This window comes from Erythrolamprus reginae, chromosome 1 (genome assembly GCF_031021105.1).
Source record: "Erythrolamprus reginae isolate rEryReg1 chromosome 1, rEryReg1.hap1, whole genome shotgun sequence".
Taxonomy (NCBI): Eukaryota; Metazoa; Chordata; class Lepidosauria; order Squamata; family Dipsadidae; genus Erythrolamprus; species Erythrolamprus reginae.
The window spans coordinates 106,598,564-106,622,835 of NC_091950.1; the positions used below are offsets into that span (position 1 = coordinate 106,598,564).

Here is a 24,272-nt window from a genome sequence, read left to right on the forward strand (position 1 = left end):
TTAATTAAAAAAGTAAAATAAAAAGAGGATGTTCTGCCACAGTTAATACAACAGTTTAAAAGAGCACTTCTAAATACCTCTGATGTTCTGTAAAATATTGGTAAATGTCTTTATCAGAACACATGAATCTTAAAGATGACACTTGAACATGCTTCTGTTCTCCTGTATCAACTTACTTTTCTGTCATTAGACTCAACATATTCGCCTTCATAATCTCCCTTTAAGAAAAGAAAAACGATGTTATTCCACAAAGAATTCCCAAATCTGGAATATATTTTATTTACATCTAGCAGTCCTTTCCACAAAAAGCTAATAATAATCCAAAGGTCCAGAATCAATAAAAAATATATTCGCTTCAGAATATTTTGTTCTAAATCTTCTGATTGAGTAGATGTAGCCTAAGCAACATAGGATTTGTGTTATTAAAACATAAATTATTTTTTAAAGTTTGTGTTAACATTCATTTTTAAGCATGACATTAACTAAATTGTCACTTTTAAACAAAATGTTTTGTTTTATTTATTTAATTTAAATTTTAATATTGCCTGTCTCCCCTAAAAGGTGATTTTGGATTTTAATATTATGATCATAAACATCTATCATATAAATGTATATTATTCATGACTAAAAATCTACCAGAATTGACAGTTACATCCACTTTTACATTGCATATTGGATATAAATATTCACCATAGAGTGCCATGCATGCAAAAATATAAGAATCATTTAATATGTAGCCAGAATAAAAAAATAAATTGAATAGTTGATATATCTTGCTATTTTACGTATCACCATCCAAAACTTTATAAGCATAAAAAGATATCAGATATATTTAAATCAGAAGATAGATAGATAAGTAGGATATATACATCTTGAAGGCAGAAAATCAAAGTGAGTATTTGCTGAGTTGGTTACTTGCTGAGTAGACTGTATAGTTCTATTTCATGTAAAATGAAAAGAAATTCAGTTTGGGACTAAACGCATAACAAGTTGGCAGACTCTTAAACAAACTGCTAATTTTTAATCTAAATATACAGCTGGCTGGCTCATGAAATACTGAAGATGTTTAGCATAGTGTCATTCATACCTAATGCATTAGCGATTCTTGGTATCATCTTCTAGAAACACAAAATATATTTCAAGACTACTTACATCATGCAAGGGATATGCAGCACTGTAAACACTATTGGCAAGTAGACTGGTGATCCCTGAAAAAACAAGAAGAAATACCTATTTATATTACCACAATTGAATTCTCAAGTAATTCCCTCACTTTCCGTTTGTGGAGATTTCCCTCTCAAAGCTTTAATAATTTTATTAAAGAATGAATCTTGGCCCATTTCATTCGATTCCATATCTTTTAACTGTATGGACTATAAAGTGGATTGATATCAAGAAAAGGAAATCTATGGAGAATCAGAAATCATCATTTTCAAATCAAGAGAGGAAGCCAATGAACTTCAAATTAATCAGTGTAATAACTTACCTACCTTGAATCTTTAAATTGGATTTGAAAAGCAAGCCCAGAGATTTGGAAGGGTAGCAAAAGGCGAGATTGTAAGAAAGAAAAAGCTTGGATTGAGCACTGGGGACAGGACTTATCCCCACGCACATCCTCATGCAAACCACGCAGAGAGTTTTAAAATCAGATTTAAGCTTGATTAGAGAAGCTATTTGGAAAGCCTTTGGAAAGGCCTTGGCATCATACTTACCATATTTATCACATTTTCGTCTTTTATTTAAAAGGGTAGGGTCCTTCTTTCTTCCCTCTCCTTTCCCTGTTTATACATTTGTCTATTAGTTATATCATTGAGCAATTACAATGCTTGTGCGATGGGAGACTCTGGGAAATGTGTATTATTCCTTCAGAAGAATAATCTTTAGCTTGGAATTAAATAAGATTTGACATACTGGGAGATGTTGAGATTTTGTAGAGAATAAAGAATGTACTTTGATAAAGCTGATCATAGACCAGCCATCTATAAATTTTTGAAAGCTGTATATTATTACTTAATGGTTGTTTTGGTTTTTTTTTTCATTACGGCAGGCTACATTAAAGTAGCAGCTTTATCCCCTAATATGGGGATCCTAACAAGGAATTATGTTACCTAAGAATACATGCTTGAGATTCCTGACAGCCTGTTCTGAACATTGGCTTTAATCTAATCCATATAAAAATGCAATACAAAAAAAATCATTAAATAAATAAAAATAAAATAAATAAAAATAAAAATAAAAATAAAATAAAAATAACTGGACAGGAATACAAAAGGGTATACCATTGTTTGTTAAATAGTATTTTGAGAAAACGTTTTCAATTTCCTTAAAACCTAAAATTTGTCTTAACAAGCAGGTTACTTCACTATAATTATTTCTTCGGAATGCAGCATTATAACATTTCCCATTGTATTTTGTGCTAGCTTCCTATTGATTATTGTTGGCAAATGTTATGTGCAATGGTTGGCTTTCTCCTGATAATAATCTAACACACAATTGGGATATTCCACAAAAAGTTTACTAGGAATACCAAAACTTTGCTTTTACTTTTTAAGCACTTCTTAAGAAAGTCAAAGGATCAGTGCAACTGAGTTTGACATTATTTACAGAATTGCAATATAAAAAGGAGGAATTAGGCATGCACAAGGTAGTCTATTATCAAAATTAGCAGCAGCCTTAGAGAATTTCCCTCTCTAAATCATCTACCAATATATATTTATAATATGTGGCTCTAAGTGGCAAATTTAAAACTAGTTCTCTAAAATGATAGACTATTGTAACTGCTTCATTTTTAAATGGGGTAATTCTCAGAAGCCTAGATATTGTGGTAAAAGATAAATAGAAAACTAACCCTGTCATTTGTTAAACATCATATAGCATAATAATCCTACCTGCAGCAAATAGAGGCTATAACTAAATTTATCCTTTGAGCCTTAAAAGCTTGAAACTACATTTTGATTTCAGATTGGTCAAATACCAAGTATAGTCCAAACAAATGGCAGAAAACATTTGTTGGTATAATATAATCTTCCTCTTCCAATACTGTAGCTGCTGATCCATTCATTTAAGGGTAAAATACTAATTTGAAAACAGAATCCTGGAGACGTCTTAGGTCAGTTTGGAGATAATGAGGTTTAGAAACCACATTTCATATCAGTACGTTTGCATTCAAAATAAATTATCACTTTTTCTAACCAATAATTCCTATTATTATTTATGTTAATGGACTGCAAGCATTCACATTTTAAAAATATAAATACAAATACATTCCAGGAGATCCCTTTATGCAATTTACTTTTTTTAAAATTAGGATTTTTCCTATATACATATCTGGTGAAGGGAGATGTATTAATGTAACCATGCTTAGCTTATAATCATAATCACAAACTACTTTGTAAATGCTAGGAAACAGCTCTGTGCAAAGAAGGCATGAATTCCTTGATCTTAAAGTCTCTCAACAAGTACACCCATTTGGTCCTTTGAATCTAATTGCCTTCAATTCATTAAAACCTTTATAATGTTTATTGCAATTTTCAATACAACAATAGAGAGCCAAGTTGATCTAGTGTTAAGGCACCAGGCTAGAAAGCAGGAAATTATGAGTTCAAGTCCCACCATGAAAACCAGTTGGGTGACTTTGAGCCAGTCACTCTCTCTCAGCTGAACCCACTTTATAAGGTTATTGTTGTGGGGAAAATAGGAGGAGAAAGGTATGTTAGATATATTCTCCACCTTGAGTTATTTGTAAAATAATAAAGAGGGAAACAAATAAATAAAAGAAATAAAAGTTCAACTATACAGCTTCCCTTAATGATGTATCTGATGTCATTTGAATTTATGCAAAGACCACTAGTGGGTTTCACTTAGCTTCGCTACTGGTTTGTAACTATGAATGAGCAAGCATGCATGCTCGCTTTGATTGCAGTTCTTCTATGTATGCGCAGAACCTTCTGCACATGTGCAGATTGTCCGGGATGATTTCTGAGCAGGTGGGTGGAGCCTCCCACCACTGCTTGCCTGAACCGAGGTGAACCGGTAGCAATCTACCACTGGCAGAGACATGTCTCTAGGTAGTTCCTGCAAAGTGTACACAGCCGCTTACTATGGAAGAAAAGCTGCTGTATACACAAAAAAGTAGAATGCAATGCCTTGAAGCTATGAAAGCTACTCAGCAAATGTAAATAATGGTTCGTGCTAGGGCTGATTAGTGCTTCAGATGTGGGAAAAAGGACCTGACCTTATTTTAAAAAATATTGTTGTGAAAATTATGTTTATGAAAAGATTTGGATTCAAAGAGAAAAATGCCTTTCTGAATGCATGAATACATACGCAGCATACATATGTTTAAACCAAAAACGTCTTCTACTGGGATAGTACTAAAGCTGAAGCCCCATTAAAAGTTGCATCTGCTTTAAAGAGCTACAGACAGGTTTCACAAGTTCTTAAATTCCTTTTACATAGTGTTGCATAGTCTTCATTTTCACAATAATATATTGAATTTAAAAAACTGTTCCATGGGGCCATATAATTACCGGCAATGAACTGTTTAGTATAAAAGGAATAGAGCTGACACAATGTTCTTGAATGAGATGTAAATACATGTTTAAAATTCAGCATCCTTACAATTTATATTGACTGGTTCCTAATATGATCAGGTTGCTTATTTGTACCCAGGCTATCATTAAGTGTTGTACCTTATGATTCTTGACGAAAGTATCTTTTCTTTTATGTACACTGAGAGCACATACACCAAGACAAATTCCTTGTGTGGCCAATAAAAATTCAATTCAATTCAATTCAATTCTATTGTGTGACATCAGATTTAAGATTTTTCTTTGCTAATTCATTATGTCCCTAGTTTAAAAGATTTTTTAAAATTATGTTTCTTCTTTTTATGATAAACAATAAACTGTTCCAAAATATATTTTAAGTATCAGTCCAGTTATATCCAAATACACAAGCAGTAGTGATATGTGGGAAGGCATGACATGCTTTACACCAGAATTGATCAACTTGATTCACCTTTGTTTTCACAAAAGTGAATCACTGGAATTTTTTTGTCAATATATGTATTTATATCAGGGGTGGGTTCCAATTTAACCTTGCTGCCAGTTTGCTTCCTCTTTTGCCGTGTGGCCCCATGGCCATGCACTCACTTCACACACACACACACACCCTAATTTTTTTTAAAAAGCCAAAACCAAAATGACAACACATGGCTAGTGCCAGAAAATTGGCTTCTGCGCATGCACTGAAAAAATAATTTTAAAATTTGAGAAAAAAAATCATGTTTTTTTTAAAAGGCAGCGCCCACGGACTGGTACTGACTGATCCAGTTTACATAATGCAAATTAAAAGAACGTAATACTGAAATTCAGAAAGAAAAATCAGATACAGTACTGAAACTAATTTTACAGGCCTCAAATCTGGGTTGCAAATATTCATAAAACCACTATATTAGAACAATGCATCTTTGCTTTCTTCAGGTAGATTTTTATAGTTTAGATCTAGAAGCTTTTCCCATACTTTCTAGGGTTAGGGAAAACAAATGACATTTGCTTCTAAGTAAATATGGAAAGGAATATAATCCAACAATCTTGGGCAAGGGTTCTTATAAATAAAATTCATATTAACAGACATATGTAAGCAATGATTATATCTATAAGAAAATGTTTTATTTATGAAAATCATGTATATACATCAGCTAAAATCATTTCACAAAACGTCTTTAAGCAGGTCATCTACTATATATTGCATTCAGCCTCTTATGGAAAGGTGTAAAAACTTACAATCTCTTAAAGTATAAACTAAAAACATTCTGAAAGCTAGGATACAGACTAATTTGAAATATAAATAAATTTTCTTACCCATGCTATACTTGGCTTTGGTACATGTAGTTCTTTTCAGTATTTCATAAACCTACAGGAAAATATTTCATAAACATTAGAGAACAAGTAGCTGCTAAATGGGAAATAATATTTTCTCTGTGTATCACTCCAAAGACTAACAAATGCAATTCTTAAGCAAACAAAATATTAAAAATGTGAAATTCCTATTATGAAAAACAATTATTTTTAGAAATACCGTTATTATCAGCTATTCCTTTTTTCCCTAGGGTTAGAAAAAAGGATGTTTTCACAGTATCAATGAATAATTAAATGGGCTTCTATTTAATTTTTATTAAACCAATCTATTCGATTACTTACTCATATTGTAGAAACATCCTATTAACATTCAAAATAAATGTATTCATTGTTGTGACTTTTATTTCTGACTATAGGTTTCAAGGCAGTAATATTAGTAGTTGTTTCAACACATAAAGCAAACATCACCCATTTATCAATTAGATTTAATGCTAAAGTTGGGTGTAACAACATGTTTCAGCAATGGGTTGCTCCTGGTTTGGCTCAGTTCTGCGAACCGGTAGCCCTGGTGGTGGCAAGCTCCACCCAGCGGCTCAGGACACTTCTTGGCATTTGCAGAAGCATTGTATGCACAAGTGCACCCATAAATTAGTAGCAACTGTTTTTTACAATCCACTACTGATAAGTTTCCTTCATTCATTTCTATCTATTCAGTTGAGCTACAAAAATACAAATGAATCAAAGAGATTTAGAAAAATTTAACGATAGTCGTATAGATTTTTACACCCCAACTGCTGTATTTTTGCAACTACAGACATTCTTACCGGTAGTTGCATAGATGGGACAGTAAAAAAAGAAGAATTTCAAGGAAAATTGAAATAATTTCAGAAATAATTATTTTGGGGGAGGTTAGTTGAATTGCAAGACAATCCAAGGGGCTAGCTTTTGCATCAGCAGTGAATCCTGTCCTGCAGAAAGTCTGCTGCATTTATTAGTAATACATGATTGCAACAAAGCAAATCCCTTTGAGTTCAGGTAAGTATGCTTATGCCGTCAACAAGTAAAGATTGAGATCACATAAAAACATTTTTTCTTATACTTTTTAAAAACCAGAATTGATTAGTAAACTTTGTTTTATTAATATAAATATTTCAAAATGTTAAATTATTTATTATGGTATATTACCAATTTTCCAGTTATAAAATTATTGCTCTTTCCAACGAAGTGGGCAAAGATGATGTTGAAAAATACATCATTGGTCTTAACATGGAAATTAACAGGGAATTAACTTAAATAAATTCATATATCTCCAAACCAGCATTCAAGAATAATAGTGGAATATAAAAAGTGATTTTAAAAGGCATGCCTTTTTAAAATTCTAACATGGGGAATATCCAATGTTTACATTTATATCAGTATCACCTCACTTTATTCAGTTTAAATATAATCAGGCACATGTTGACCAAGCACAAATGAATAAAATATACATTAGTCAACTGTGTGTATATAGATGGAAGTATTGACTAATAAGATACAGTTGGTACAAGCCCCACACAACATATTTAATTCATTCATATATTTATGATTGCAACTCTTCTGAAATGGAGATTAAAATTATTATAAAACTTCAAAACCTTTCCATCTTAATGAGTCACAAAGTGGCATATATAATCTCCAGGGCTAAGCACACTTTTAGAAAGAGTGTCATGTCTTTTTTTAAATTTTGTTTTGCTTAATAAAGTCTCATTTTTTAAATGGATGGTGGTAAATAAAACAATAGTAGCCATATCTGGTAATTAGATCTTACACAATTGTGTTTCCAAGTCATAGAATCCAATTAAAAAGACTTGCCATCTTTCCTCATCTCTCTATTTTTGGGAGGGAAAGCAATCTGGACAAAAAACAATATTGACAGAATAACCGAACTAATTTATATTTAACAATTCCCAATTAGTTCAGAAAACAATGGATAGAACTGCAGTTCACAGAGATTTTTTTGGAATGCAGACTTATAAAAAATGTTTTGTATGAAATTGTATAATTAGGAACAACTTCGTATATGTGGCACTTGCAAGCAATGTACGTAAATATGCAATTAGATATAATTATTCTATCTGTCTGTCTGTCTGTAGAATTGTGTGTGCGTGTGTTTGTGTGTATGTGTGTATATACTCTACATCTGTACAACCTGTGATGGTACTTCAAAATATCTCAATGGCAACACTTTGTCCATCTTCCACTTTCTATTTCTTAAGAAATTAAAATAATGATTCACATTTTCTTTCCTTTTCCTTCCCTTCCTGAAATATATATGCTAGTCCTTGATGTATTTAAAGGGGTTTTTAAGTTAAAAGAAATAAAATCAATGTAGAAATAATTGTGTCTTTCCTAACATGGATTTAAAGAAAAATCAATTACTGTATTATAAATTCTATATGATAGCAAACTGACATTCATTAACAATTTAAACTCTTCATAGCTAAACCAAAAAACCCACCCTTTTTCAATGTAGGTTTTAATAAAATACATTCATTAATAATATTAGCTGGTCTGTTTAGTCAAAATAAATTGAAGGAAAACTGGATAAAACAAACCAGTAGTAGAATAATTAAAGAATATTAGGGCATTATATGTTCTTCAGATAAGAAAAGTGGGAGCTGGAAGCAGAGTTTATTATAGTATTTGGTGTAGGATTATTGATGACTGTTTAGCATATGGAGAAAGATGCAGGAAGTACACAAAGGTAATAACATTCCTCATGCAATTTACCTAGACTCCTTGGTGCTATAAAACTGACAAAAGGAATCTACAACAAGCTGAATAGTAATCCACAGCAACTTGTATTTAGCTCTGGGTATTGGCATTTCTCCATAATGCAAATGTTCCAGTTAAACATGAACTATACCATTTTAAAGCAATGCTGAGAAAGAGTCACGCTGCTACTAAACCTGGCTTCCCTTCAGAGCCATTATCCAGGGCATTTAAAAGTTGATGTTGGCCTATACCAGAGTAGGAAGTGTCAAACATTTATAATTATTTATAATTATTTCTGATGAAACTCTAGCAATTTTTAAAATTTGATTGTTTAAATTTTTGTAAACTTCCATGACCTCTCTCTCATACACACAGACACACAAATACACACACACATATATGTACACATACATACACAGAGGAGGAACATATAAAATACAGTTATATAATAATATAACATAATCTATAATTAGCTAAACACCAGATTTTTTAAAAGATCTGGCAAACCCTATCAAATTTATTAGGAAGCTATTGACCTATTTGAGTATGTTTTCTTTTTATTTTATCTTTCTTCTTTCCTTCTCTTGATATAAATTATGTATTCAAGTCCTTTTTGTGTGTGTGTGTGTGTGTGTGTGTGTGTTTTGTGATCCTCCTTTTTATTTACATATGAACATAGAATTAGGTTAGAAGAGCAAGAAATATATCGATATGAAAAACAGCATAAAATATAAAATTGCATATAAAGTAAAATAAGCAGGGAAAGAGAGACTAAGATATCTCTCTACTTTCTGTATGCACCGTTGTTTGTTTTTATGAATTTTCAATAAAAGCTTTTTAAAATAAAAAAAATACAGTTAACCCTGCTGTTCTGTTCGAGTCGTATGTGACCCAAAAGCCATGTTTGAGTCCCTGTAAAAAATTTTCCCTGCATATCTGAAACTTGAAATTTCATGACTTTTCATCATTTCAGGGGTTCTCTCTATGAGAATTTTTTTGGGGGTGGGGGGCTTAGTTTTTGCTGGGCAAAAAAAGTCACACTTCTTCTGTTCCCGGGTCACCCTGACCCGGACCGAAAACTCTTCATTTGCAGTGCTTATGTTTGGTCTTTTTGAAAGCTTTTTTCACTTGGAAAGTAGTCTGAACATTTCTGCACACAATGATATGGAAATTGAAATGAAAAAAGTAAATCTTATTGGTTTATTTTGCTGATATAATGCATGCCCCCCCCCGTTTTTGTGAATTCTTTTTCAATTTATGGATAGTTTTGCTTGCAAAATGCATTCTATTTTACTGAAGTTGGTGTGGGATTGGTAGCTTGAACATTTCAGAATATAAGAAAAATATAAAGGAACTGAAAAAAATGATTCTTACTGGTTTTTTAACATCATAAATAAGGCCTCCCCCTCCCCTCGGCTGCTTGCAACCATTTTCACTTTATATTTACGCAGGCTTCAAATCCAAAATATTTTTAATATCTTATGCATTCATTTACTCATTTTAACATGGCTGATCATCGTAAAAATATTTGTGGGGGTGGGGAAAAATTTTTTTTCTGGGCAAAAAAAAAATCACGTTGACTTTCGGGTCATATAGACCCGGACCAAAATGATTTTTTTTAGGTACTTGAATTTGGTCTTTTTGAAAACTTTTTCCACTGGAAAACTAGTTTGAACATTTATGAACATAATGATATGAAAATTGAACTGAAAAAATTGAGGCTTATATTTTTATTTTGATCAAAAAGCCCCTCCCCCATGCTTTCTGAATTTTTTGTCAATTTATATTTTTTTAGGCTACAAATCTCTAAGGAATATTCCCCCAAAAGTTTTGATATACTAAATTGAACAATCCTAAACATAAGAAAAATATAAATGAACTGAAAAAAATGATTCTTATTGGTTTATTTTTGAATATAACACCATATTGTTTTATACTCGAGTATAAGCCTACTCGAGTATAAGCCTACTCGAGTATAAGCCTACTCGAGTATAAGCCTATTTGAGTATAAGCATGGGGGCCCATTTATGAGCAAAATAAACCAATAAGGATAATTTTTTTCAGTTCAATTTTCATATCATCATCAGAAAGGTTCAAGCTACCAATCCCACACCAACTTTAGTAAAATAGAATGCATTTTGCAGGCAAAATTATCAATAAACCCAAAAGTTTTGATATACTAAATTGAACAATCCTAAACATAATAAAAATAGAAATGAACTGAAAAAAATGATTCTTATTGGTTTATTTTTGAATATAAGACCATATAGTTTTATACTCGAGTATAAGCCTACTCGAGTATAAGCCTATTTGAGTATAAGCATGGGGGCCCATTTATGAGCAAAATAAACCAATAAGGATCATTTTTTTCAGTTCAATTTTCATATCATTATGTTCAGAAAGGTTCAAGCTACCAATCCCACACCAACTTTAGTAAAATAGAATGCATTTTGCAGGCAAAATTATCAATAAACCTAAAAAAAAATCACAAAAACGGGGGGGGGAGGCACATTTATGTGCAAAATAAACCAATAAGGATTAATTTCTTCAGTTCAATTTTCATTCCATTGTGTGCAGAAATGTTCAAACTTGTTTCCAGGTGAAAAAAGCTTTCAAAAAGACCAAATATAAGTACCTAAAATGATCAATTTGCAGTCCGGGTCAAATAGACACGGGAACATAAGATTAGGGAGGTTTTTTTGAACAGAACAGCAGGGTTAAGGTGAAGATCTGAGAAATAAAAACCCTTGCATCTCTAAATCACTTATTACAGAAGATTCATGAGATACATCTAAGCTTATTCCTTGTGAAGCATGTACAGGAATGCCCTAAGGCAGTGGTCCCCAACGTTTTTTCCACCAGGGACCAGTTTCAGCAAGACAATTTTTCTATGGCCCAGTGGGGGCAGAAAGGGGCGTGGTTGGGGGCGGGATTAAGCATGGGGGTGCTGGTCCTCCCCGCCCCTCTTTCCCGCCATCGTCCTGTGGCCGGCAGAACCTGCCTCCCAAGCCCTCTTGCCCAGCGGGAGCTAAGCGCTGGAGAGAGGGGGTCAGGCTGGACCTCCTGCCTCCCCCCAGCCAAAAACGCAAAAGCGCCCCGCGGCAGAAGCCAAAAGAGGCTTGAGCCTCTCGGTCCTTCCTGCCCCTCTGTCCCATCCATCGTCCTGTGGCCGGCAGAACCTGTCTCCCGAGGCCTCTTGCCCGGCGGGAGGCGAAGCGCTGGAGGGAGGGGGTGGCGGCATGAGGGCCGGCAGCTGCTGACTCCATGGACCGGTGCAACATGCCCCGCGGCCCAGTACTGGTCCGCGGCCCGGTGGTTGGGGACCCCTGCCCTAAGGAATGTTAATGTTAACCATTAGTTCAGACAAGAGCTACTAAGAGGAATTCTGGGCAAATATTTTACAGATGAACTGGTAGGCCATGATATCTCAACATTTTCAGGGAGTCACCATGATGATGTAGAGCAGAGCTATCTGTAACCAGAGGGGAATGGGCTAAAACAGTTGCACAACCACAGAATGAAACCCCTACTGAAAGCCAACTGGGACAAGTGTTATTTATAGTGTGGTAAGTTTTATCTAGCTGAATTATTGCTATCATTACAAATGATCAAACCTCCACAAATTCCAAAATGCATTTTAAAAAGACAATATAGGAATAAATTAGTCTCTGTTCTGTCGGGCTCTCTGGTAGAATCCTCCCAAAAATTCACAAATTTCAGACACACACACGTTTGAAAATTCCAAACAATGTTCTTTATAATGAAAATTCACTTAAACCAAGCCCTCTTTTGGTATAGCAAAGAGCACTCGTCTCCAAACAAACTGGTAATTTGTACAAGTCCCTTATCAGTTCTGTGATACTTAGCTTGCAGCTGTGAGGCAATTCACAGTCCTTCTTCTTTCACAAAGTGAAACACACTTTGCTCTGGTTTAGTTTCAAAGCGGGGGAAAATCAGCACACCAAAGGTCCAAGTCAGTAAAGCAGTCACGAAATACAATGATCAGATAATCCTCCACAATGGCCAAACCCACAGGCTGCTCTTTATAGCAGCCTTACTAATTACCACAGCCCCACCCAACCACAGGTGGCCTCATTTTCTTTGATAATAATCTCTCAGTTGTTGTTGCCTATGCATCGCTCTCCGCATGCGTGGCTGTATCATTAACTCTTGTTCTGAATCCAAGGAGGAGCTAGATAATTGATCTCCTCCTGAGCTGTCTGCCACACTCTCCTCCTCCCTGTCATTCCTGTCTTCTTGGTCAGAGGAGCCTTCATCATCAGATTCCACCGGGGGGGGGGGCAAAACAGGCCTGCAGCATGTGGATGTCTCCCCCACATCCACAGTCCTTGGGGCAGGAGTTGGGCCAGAGCTAACCACAACAGTCTCCCTGCATGATTTTTGCTTATTTGCTTAGAGCAGTTGCTGCTAAGTCACACAGCTGGCCCTTCAGAAGAATTTACAGAACTTAAGAATGGAAGAATTTCCAATAGCACAGCCTCTATATTTCAGTTCTTAAGGGTTACATCCTTGCTAAACCTTGGGGGGCAGCATCACTTTGAAAAACTCGGAGGGGAGAGGAGGTTAAATCAGGCAAGACAAAGCAACATAATCCAAGCCTTCATGGATTAGAGTGCCACTTTTATCATCTTGCCTGTTCTGATCCCCTTAAAACAGTGGTTCTCAACCTGGGGGTCAGGACAATGGGAAAAGATAAATGGTGTTAGGAACTAAAGCTTCTATTCTGGTGGCTTGGAACATATTTTTACAATCCGACCAATGAGGTGTTTACAGTGGGGGTGTCCCTCTGACCTTCCTGCCAATCAACTTAAAACTCTGTTGGGAAAACTGGTGTTAGACTTATTTATTTATTAGATTTGTATGCCGCCTCTCTCAGTAGACTCCGTAGACTCGGAGGTCACCACAACATGAGGAACTGTATTAAGGGGTCGTGGCATTAGAAAGGTTGAGAACCACTGTCTTAAAGTCATGCTGCTCAAGGCAAGGTGCAACCTCCAAAGCTATCACTAACGCTATTGACCCAGAGAAGAGGGTCAAGTAAGGCTCCATACTAAACTCGTTCCTAGTCAAAGTTCATTTTAAGGTAGGCCATCTCATTTTAAGGTAGGCCAATTCAACCCCTAAAACTGTCGAGGGGATAAATTTCTGCTCTGTTAAATGGAGATGATGCAGCAATACCTCTCAAGGATATCTATTGGCTTTCAAAGAGCATTGAAGGCCCTAACACAGGACTGCAATGAAGACCTGCTCAAACTCCGTATTTTTCGGAGTATAAGATGCACTTATTTTGGGGGGAGGCAAATAGGGGGAAAAATTCTGCCTACCAAGCATTAATCTGAATGGTCTGGTCAGTTTAGCACATTAGTTTGCTCATTTTGAGCACACGTGCTTGCTTTTTATCCCCTGGTGGGGGATGAAAAAGAGTTTCTAAAACACCACTTCTCTCTCTCTTCAGAGAGAGGAACAATGAGAAAATCAGGCAAAGGGAAGATCACTTCCTAGCAAAGCACAGAAGATGGCTTCACCCGTTAGCACCGCATTAGGGCTGCAAAAAAAGCCGGAAGATCACACAGCTGATTGTCAGAGGGAGCAGCAATGAAAAAAGCCGGAAGATCGCTTAGCTACAGAAGATTACTTTACTATTAGCATGTATGACTGTTTTTATATTAAGGATTTTAACAGTTTTAATCATTGGGTTTGTACTGTGCTTTGCTGTTGTGAGCCGCTCCGAGTCTTCGGAGAGGGGCAGCATACAAATCTAATAAATAATAATAATAATAATAATAGGGCTGAAAAAAGCTTAATAAAAGCTATATTCAGAGTATAAGGTGCACACAAATTTTCAGTCTTGGGGGGGGGGGGGGAGGGAAGATGCTTCATAATTATCAGAAAACCAAAATCATGGTGACTTCTTGAGCCCCAAGACCCATTAATAGAATGCAGATGGAGCCACAAGACTAAGGCAATGTCATACTTCAACTATTTTGAGATAGTTTTTCACTATGGAGATTATACAGGTAGTCCTCGACTTACAACAGTTCATTTAGTGATCATTCAAAGTTACAATGGCACTGAAAAAAGTGACATGATCATTTTTCACCTTTGCAGCATTCCCATGGTCACATGATCAACATTCAGATGCCAGGCAACTGGTTCATATTTATGATAGTTTCCATGTCCTGAGGTCATGTGATTAGCTTTGTGACCTTCTGACAAGCAAAGTCAATGGGAAATCCAGATTCATTTAACAACCATGTTACTAATTTAACAAATGCAATGATTCGCTTAACAACTGTGGCAAGAAAAGTTGTGAAATGGGGCAAACCCATTTACAAATGTTTCATTTAGCAACATAAATTTTGAGTTCAATTGTGATCCTAACTTGAGGACTAGCTGTATGGGTTACAGTGCATACAGGAGCTCATGTGCCATCCTTAAATACCTTAAGTCAAAAGATAGCAATACATATCAGTAACTCTTAAATTGTCTGAAAACAGTCGTTTACAAGTTTCTCTACAATTGGATTCCTTTTCTAATTTGACCCACTAGAACTTAATCAAAATTCTTAATCTTTCATATCCCACACAGTATCTCCAGTGCTACTCTGTGACCCAAGACAGTCGCATGAAACCAGAGGCTTTAAGCTCCATCCCTTGCACAGGACTTACACGATCAGCAATGATTTGCCATTCAATTTGATATCGGTAGTAGTGATTAAAATCTCACCCTTCAGCCTTTCTCTGTATTTCTACTTGGAATAAATTTTGGGTTACTTAACAACAATGATAATTGGGACTTTAGAAATTCCATTACTAAGCAATGCACTTGTAAAGGGAAGTTCACATGATGATATCGCTCAGTATTAGTAATCCTGGCAGTCACCATTGCCATTGTTAAATAAAAATCATGGCTCGTTACGTTAAGAACATCACTTGCTACTTTTTGCTGACTTCCAACAAGCAAAATCAATGAAGATGCTTATTATGATTTTATCTTAATTTAATATTATATATATTGTATATATGTATGTATGTGTATGTATATTCAAATGTTTCATTTAAACTACATTTGTATATCAGTGATTGCATGGCCTCTGTAGGTCTATATGCTAAACAAATTGAAAAAATGAAAAAGCTGGCTGGAAGTTGCACGTCCTAGGCAGTTCACAAACAAGTGGAGGGTGGGTGACTACTAGACTGAAGCAAGGGGTGCTCCTGCAAGTGCATTTGGGCTGGGGAGGGGTTTCTGCAATGCCGCACCAATGCCTGCAGATGTTGTGGCACAAGCTCACTAGATCCCTGGAAAGGGGGACTCTGTAGGAGAAAAAGCAGCAGGAGGAACTTGTAAATTTCCCTATTGGCTTTGCCTTTGACTCTGCTTGTAAAAAACTTCCAGGGAAGTTGGAAATGGTAATAATTTGAGAATGGGGTGCTGCGACCATTGTAAGTGCAAACTGGTTGCCAAGGGTCTAGATCACAATCATATGATTGCGGGGATACTGTGATGGCCATAGCCAGTCACTCAGGCCCTCATCACCTCCCGTCTTGATTATTGCAATGCACTTTACTTTACATACACGCTTGAAGAATGTTTGGAGACTGCAAATAATCCAGAACGCAGCTGTACGAGCTGCCATGAGTGTACCTTGGTGCACCCATATATCACCTACGCTCTGCGAGCTGCATTGGCTACCTATTAGTCTCCAGCCACAATTCAAGGTGTTGGTTATAAACTATAAAGCCCTACGTGGCCTAGGGCCAGACTATCTACAGGAATGTCTCCTGCCACATACCTCCCAGCAACCAATAAAATCGCACAGGGTTGGCCTCCTCCAGGTCCCGTCGACTAAGCAATGAAGGTTGGCAGGGTTGTGGGGGAGGGCCTTCTCTGTTGCTTCCCCAGTTCTATGAAACCAACTCCCCCCTGATGTCTATATTGCTCCCACCCTACTGGCCTTCCAAAAGGCTGAGAAGACCTGGCTTTGCCGGCAGGCCTGGGGGCCATGAAATTGACATCAATCATGGCCAAATTGTAGTGAATGGTATGCTTGTGCATTGCTTGGATTGTTGTGGGTTTTTTAATAGGGGTTTATGGTTTTGGATATTTATATTTGACTTTTAAAATTGTACAGTAAGACCTCACCTATCGCTGGTGTTACGTTCCAGACCCGGCCGCGATAGGTGAAATCCGCGATGGGGAATTTATCGACTGATAGTACTTATTTAAGTATTTATATTGTAATTGTTTGGTAAGTTTTCATTGTTTTAAGTGTTTATAAACCCTTCCCACACAGTATTTATTTTAGATACAGTATTTAAATACAGTATTTACAATTTTAGATATATATTTTTTGAAAAACCTGCGATCGAGTTCCGCGGGCTGTTTAAATCTGCCGATCGACTTCCTCAGAAACCCGCGAACCAGCGAAGATCCGCGAATGATTTTTTTCATTAATATTTCTTGAAAACCCGCGATGAAGTGAAGCTGCAGTAGGTGAAGCGCGGTATAGCGAGGGACTACTGTATTTGTATCTTTTTATATTGTTGTAATCCTCGGGATTGGGTGGCATAGAAGTCAAAGAAACAAATCTTTGAGGGCAAATCACTCATTCCGTTCTGTTGAAATGGTCACTGAACAAGTGGTTTTTAAGTAAGGTCTACCAGTACAGTCTGCCTAAAACTGTCACTAAACAAAACATATGGAGAGTGGCAGCCTGACTTAGCCAGGGTCCCAAAGTACTTCATCTGCAAAAGTCTCAATATTTATTTTGTCTCCCACATAGCTACATTCCTGGAAATCCCAAAGCAAAGAACGGCCTTTACTTTACCAGAGTGTCACACTCTGCCCTTAGCTATGCTTGAAGCAGACACAAACACTTCCCTCTTCCTTTCTCAGAATGACAATGCCCTTGTGACTCTGGGCGTGTAGAAACTTGAGACCATGTCCTCTTCCAGTGCTTGTATTACAGAGAAATGTGTATTAACATCATCTAAACTACAAGCAATTTTCTGCTGCTTTCAGATATCAACCCTGCCACAACATAAAGCTCAAAATTAACTATATGTTGCTCAAAATTGAGCATCATCTATATCAGTGTTTCCCAACCTTGGCAACTTGAAGATATCTGGACTTCAACTCCCAGAATTCCCCAGCCAGTAAATGATGGCTGGGGAATTCTGGGAGTTGAAGTCCAAATATCTTCAAGATGCCAAGGTTGGGAAACACTGATCTATATGATGCTCAAAATCAATTATATGATTACTTCTGACTTGGTCTTACATTCAAGTCTTACAACTTAGTCTCAGATTACTTTAATCGGCTATGAGAGTGTCTTGTCTAGCAGTTTTACTCTATCCTATTTTAAAAAATCTGTTCTACATCATGTTTCATGTCCCCCTGTACCAGGGTTCCCCATCTAGTCAATACTGAGTCCCCAAGGGTTGATGCCACTATTTATTGTTTCATTGTTATTATTTCATTCATAGTACCATTAATTAAAGTAGATTAAATTAATTTATTTTCATATAATAAAAACTTGCCGAGTTTAATGAACAATTTGAACTTCACGAAATAAACTGGGGGCCACTGCTATCATTTTTTTGTATGCTCCTTTGTCTTCTTTTATTGCCATCCCTGCGTTTTACACTGTCTATTGCAGTGTTTCCCAACCTTTTTGGAGCCGCGGCACATTTTTCATATTTTCAAAATCCTGGGGAACATTGGGGGGGGGGGGGCGCTAAAAAAAGTTTGGATAAAAAAATATCTCTTCCTCCCTTTCGCTCTATTTCTCTCTCCCTCTTTCTCTCTCTTCCTTCCTTTCTCTCTCCATCCCTCTTTCTTTCTCTCTTCCTTCCTTCTTCTCTTTCTGTCTCCTCCTTCCTCTCTCATCTCTCTTTCCTTCCTCTCCCTCCCTTTCTCTCTTTCCTTTCTCTCCCTTTCTGTCTATCCTTTCTATCTCTCACCCCTTCTGCCTCTTTCATTCCCTTTCTCTCCCTCCCTTTCTCTCTCATTCCTTTCTCTCCCTCTTTCCTTTCTATCTCTCTTTCTTTTTCTCCCTCCTTCATATCTTCTTTCTCTCCCCCCTTCCTCCCTCTTTCCTTTCTCCCCCTCCCTTTCTCTTCCTTTTTCTCTATCCTTTCTACTTCTTACTCTTTCTTTCTCTCCCTCCTTCATTCAATTTTCTCTCCCTCCCTTTCTCTCTCTTTCCTTTCTCTCCCTCCCTTGTTCTCCCCTGGGGCTGCCTGTGCCTGCCCTGCACCACCCAACACGGACGGACAGCCCCCGGTCGTTGGTTCGTCGCCCCCCCCCACACGGAGGGAGATCAGCCACTGGAGGGAAATCGGGCTGGCGGGGGCGGCGAATCCACCTCCCCACTCGGGTGGAGGGAGATCGGGCTGGCGAGGGCGGTGGATCCGCGTCCCCAGCCACTGGAGGGAAATCGGGCTGGCGGGGGCGGCGAATCCACCTCCCCACTCGGGTGGAGGGAGATCGGGCTGGCGGGGGCGGCGAATCCACCTCCCCACTCGGGTGGAGGGAGATCGGGCTGGCGAGGGCGGTGGATCCGCGTCCCCAGCCACTGGAGGGAAATTGGGCTGGCAGGGGCGGCGAATCCACCTCCCCACTCGGGTGGAGGGAGATCGGGCTGGCGAGGGCGGTGGATCCGCGTCCCCAGCCACTGGAGGGAAATCGGGCAGGCGGGCGGGTGGCCGCGGCTCCCTGTGCGCCCCTGGAAAAGGGTGCGTGGGGGGGCATTTTGGGGTGCGTTGGCGTGCGCAGCCTACAGGGAACGGTGCCCGGGGCCGCTGCAGCCGGCAGCCTGTTTCCGCTGCCAGTGCCCTCCCACCGGGCCCCAAAGGACACTTGCCGCCGACGCCATTGAAGGCGGGAAAAAGGCAGGAAGAATGAAGCTCTCTTTCTTCCTGCCTTCCTTCTTTGGGGCGCAGCAGGGGAGCGCCAGAAACCGCGGCATCGGGCAGGAGCCGGGAGGTCGGAGGCACCGGCAGCTCCCCGCCCAGCTGTCGCTGTCACGGCACACCTGGCTGTGTCTCGCGGCACACTAGTGTGCCGCGGCACACCGGTTGGGAAACGCTGGTCTATTGTAACAATAAAAAAAATATTTATTGATTTATTTATTTAATCAAATTTATAGCCCCCCCCTTCTCCAGTGGACTCAGGGCATCGCACAGAATTAAAAACCAAAATGCAATGTTATAAAACGATCATCTATCACTCATCCACTCCACTGGCCAGATATAGTGTTGTCACTCAACAGTCCGGGCCTGCCAGCAAAGCTGAGTTTTTAAAGCCTTTCGAAAGGCCAGGAGGGTGGGGGCAGTGCAAATCTCCGGGGGGGGGGGGAGTTTATTTATTATTATTTATTTTTTTAAAATTTGGATTTATATGCTGACCCTCTCCGCAGACTCCGGTTGATTCCAGAAAGCCAGGGCCATCACAGAGAAGGCCCTTTCCATGGTCCTGCTGGCCGGCACTGCTTAGCTAACGGGACCCAGAGAAGGCTGACCCTGTGGGATCTGACTCGCTGCTGGGACATATGGAAATGGTTTGAAACCTAGCCCCCATGTTGTCACTAAACTCCAGTATTTTCTAAAAGAGAGAAAAGGAGTTTGGCATCCGTTCCAAACAACTCCAAATGCATTTTGTCAAACTCACACATCATGCCCATTCCCATTTTAGCAAAGGAGAAAAAAGTCACAATATATCATGTGACAACAATGTGATGACTTTAGTTTGACATGCCTGTACTACAGCAAGGAATGGGTGACTCTGTTTAGGTATGTTTAAGTATATTTACCCTAATTACTGATGTAACTTTTTTCTAGTTTGGCACAATAAATTAAAATGTACGTTTAAAAAATGGAGTACAATCTGCTAAAGAACAAGAGAAGCCCAGTTCATGCAGTAGGCATTCTGTGCAAACAATTACTCAAGCAAGTTCTCCAGAAAAGCTTTCTGTAGTGACGTATAGTTAAAATCACAATAAAAGTAAACATAAAAAAGTAGGAAGGAAAATTATTGAACTAAAAGAGAAAGGTGGCATTTTCCATATTTTTAAAATATTAATTAAAATGTTAATTCTTTATGAGCATGTACAAGCTCATAAAGAATTAACATTTTCAATTGATTTTTTAAAATTGCTCATTAACAGATGCAGAAGGACATACAGAAATATTTCAATGTTACAACTTCTTTCTATGGTTGTCTTTTCACATGATGTTGGGATAAAATTCCTTGTAATCAAAGCAGGGCTTTATTACTCATAATCCTTACAGGCCTAGTATGCTTTCCATTTTGCTCTGGTTAGTTGTCACAGTACTTTTTCTAGTTCATCACTATCATCTTACATATCTTATTTCATGCAGTTGGCATACTACTTCAGCTGATTAGCTCAACTTCTGGTGTTAACAAAACCATGTGTAAAGGATTTTGAAATCTGTTTTTGTGTTCATTTTTTGGTTCTCAACAAGTAGTGAGAAGTCAATATATGAGACAAGCATTTCTAATTTTTTCTTGAATCTTCTTCAGAAAAAAATGTTTATCTGGGTTCTGAAAAATTATTTTTGCTAAAGAGTTACTGTTGAAGCTGTTTATGAAATAGTTTTCAGCACTCTTGTTTTCCCCTAGAATATTGATGGCAAACCCTTTCAGCACCGAGTGCTGAAAATGGAGCGTAGGTGCGTATTTCCCAGGGCGCATGCACATGCTCCAAAATGACCTTCCTGTTTCCGGTGTGTGCATATGTGCTGGCCAGCTAGCCTTTTGGGTTTCTTGTGCGCATGCACGAATGACAATCAGCTGGCCAGCTTGCATCTCACACAGGAAAACAGAAGACCAGAAACCCGGAAGAGTAATGGGCAACACTGCACACGCCAGGTGACATGGCTCCGCATGCCACTTTGGGCACATGTGCCATAGGTTTGCCATCATGGCCCTAGAGAACTGTCATCATTAGCTAATCACAGGCCTACTTTTATAGATAATGTTTAACTACAACCTTAAGAGGCAAGCTAAGAATAAACCATAGTTGGATTCTAGCTAATCATTTCTTTAGCTGTCAATGTGTCTTCAGCCATTATATAAAGCTATTAATTAACAAACCATTACATCATTTGTGTCATGGAAAAATAGCCAATGGCAGCAATCCATCCCTATATCACCAAGAGGAGAATTTCTATACTGTATATCCAATTGCATGACTATCTAACTTTGTTGATGATTGCATTACAAATTCTGTTTGGGTCTATGCATAGAAAATTATCCCATTGAATTATGCATTTTTCAGCGAGTGAAAACTTTATTCAGTATTCTGAATAAAGAATGAATTATACAGTGACGGGTTTGACAGCATTTGTTATATTTCACACTAATTCTACCTAGAGAAAAGGAATGTACGGTAGTTCAGGCTGAATTTGTTTTAGTATTTGCAGTGTACTATTTTTTCTGCAACATACTGTGACATTATACTAGGCAAAATGCAAAAGAGCTCTATTACATTGTAGTGACAATATTTCTACATACAGCTTTAAGAGATGAGAAAGTAGGGAGGGCCACTCTCCTTTACCTTCCTATTTGGTTGGGAACCAGGAGCTCTTAATTGGAGCAACCTTCACTTATTTTACAGGATTTTTTCAGCTGTGGGAATTGTTTGTATTAGCAAAACTAGTAGACACTTTCCTACTATCTTGGAGTTCCTTCAGATGTCCTCAGAATCTAGTCCCAAAGTCTTCCCAATTCTCTAGAACTGACTTTGTTGGCACCTACAATGGGAAAAGTGGAAAAGAAAGCTTTCCTGCGTGAGCAGCAATGCATTCAGGCATATTTTAGTCCTAAATATTTATCCTGCCTTATGACATCAACATGTTTTGCAACATTTCCCAAAGATATATGTTTATATATTAACATAATGTTTTAAGATTGAGCAATAAAAATAAGTTATTTATCAGTTATTTTAATGCATTTTTCTTTGGTTCTATGAAAAATATTTATTTTGGATATTTTTTTTCTAGTTATTTTTTAATTTTGTTTTATTTTTTGTATTATTATTTATGTTTAATTGATTGTTTTTATTTTTTATTTTTTTAAGATTAAAAAAATAAAATACATATTTTTAGATTGACTAGTAGGTATGCAGAACTTTTTCTGAATTGAGAGTCATATTTCAAAAGAATAGTGGCCTAGGAGAAGAACTCAATTTTGTTTTATTTCATATTATTATTATTATTATTATTATTATTATTATTATTATTATTATTATTATTTATTAGATTTGTATGCCGCCCCTCTCCGAAGACTCGGGGCATTTACATTTAATTAATATTAAACAGTTTATACTTTACACTCACATATTTTATTTATTTATTTATTTATTTATTTATTTATTTATTTATTTATTCATTCATTCATTCATTCATTCATTCATTCATTCATTCATTTATTTATTGGATTTGTATGCCGCCCCTCTCCGAGGACAAGGAGAGATGCATGAGTCAGATTATTCAGATCTGATGTAGATTTTGCATATAATGTATTACATATAGAAATCATGAAAACAGCTAAAGAGGAATACCTTATTACTCTAATATTTTGCAAACACATACTTACTATGGTACTTCTAGTTTTGCTATCAAAAAAGAAGTCTTTATCAGAGAGGTCAAACCTGTGATAATAGTAGAGAAGGAAAAGAAAAGAAAATTAAAAAAGATTAAATGTAAAGCAATATACAACAGAATTATATTGTTTGGTCAAAACTTTATTTCAACAAAGTTTTCAGAAAGTTGTTACTCTTCTTTTGAAGCCTTAGCGTTGAAATGTTTCAGCTATTAACATATATCCAACCCATTGCATGTAGGATGTTATGTTCAATCTCAACAATTGTTGCTACTTTCTAGATAATAAATAGACCTGTTGCTTGAGCCTACAATTCTGAAAGGACTGTCTGCTGATGACCATATCAAAACATTGCTTTTCAAGAAAAAAATGTACAGTAGAATCATAAGGGGGCACAGTGTAACTACACTCCTATTAACTAAAGGTTATATTCTTTATTCAACTGACAAATATCCTGTAATGATTGCTAAAGCGAATACTGTCACATGGAGACGGAATTAGTATATAAAAAATATCCTGATGGATCAGATCCCTGACTCATCTAGTCCAGCAGTCAATTCTTACACTGCCAAAATCTGCACAAGGAAGCCCACTAGTCTCCCAGTAGAAGTTCATATACAGTGGTACCTCATCTTATGAACGCCTCTTCTAACGAACTTTTCAAGATACGAACCCGGTGTTTAAGATTTTTTTGCCTCTTCTTCCGAACTATTTTCACCTTACGAACCCAAGCCGCTGCTGCTGGAATGAAAGGGTTTCTTTTCCCCCCCTTTTTTGAAGAAAGAAAAGGGAGGGGCGGCTTGGAGGGGGAAAGACTTTCCATTAACAAAAGTAGAAGAGCGTGCTTGCAGGGACTGAAGGGTGTCTTTTGAAGAAAGAAAAGGGAGGGGCAGCTTGGAGGAGGAAAGACTTTGCAGAGAACAGCCACAGGCACTGAAAGAGTGTCTTTTGAAGAAAGAAAAGGGAGGGGTGCCTCCTTGCCTTTCTTCCTTCCCACTCACCCTTTAGCCT

The 24,272-nt window shown here is 37.4% G+C and overlaps 1 protein-coding gene across 4 annotated transcripts in view; it reads right to left on the reverse strand.

The window, feature by feature from the left end:
* ANO1 (anoctamin 1) overlaps positions 1-24,272 on the reverse strand; it is a 143,728-nt gene that overhangs the window by 58,347 nt on the left and 61,109 nt on the right. For 2 of the 4 annotated variants that reach the window (XM_070761552.1, XM_070761570.1), the window contains exons 6-10: positions 23,256-23,310; positions 5,865-5,916; positions 1,713-1,778; positions 1,153-1,208; positions 177-218 (exon numbers count right to left, since the gene is read on the reverse strand). In XM_070761552.1, the coding sequence (XP_070617653.1) occupies positions 177-218; positions 1,153-1,208; positions 1,713-1,778; positions 5,865-5,916; positions 23,256-23,310 (271 nt within the window). The remainder of the gene's footprint in view (positions 1-176; positions 219-1,152; positions 1,209-1,712; positions 1,779-5,864; positions 5,917-23,255; positions 23,311-24,272) is intronic. The other 2 variants (XM_070761560.1, XM_070761578.1) reach the window with 1 other exon arrangement.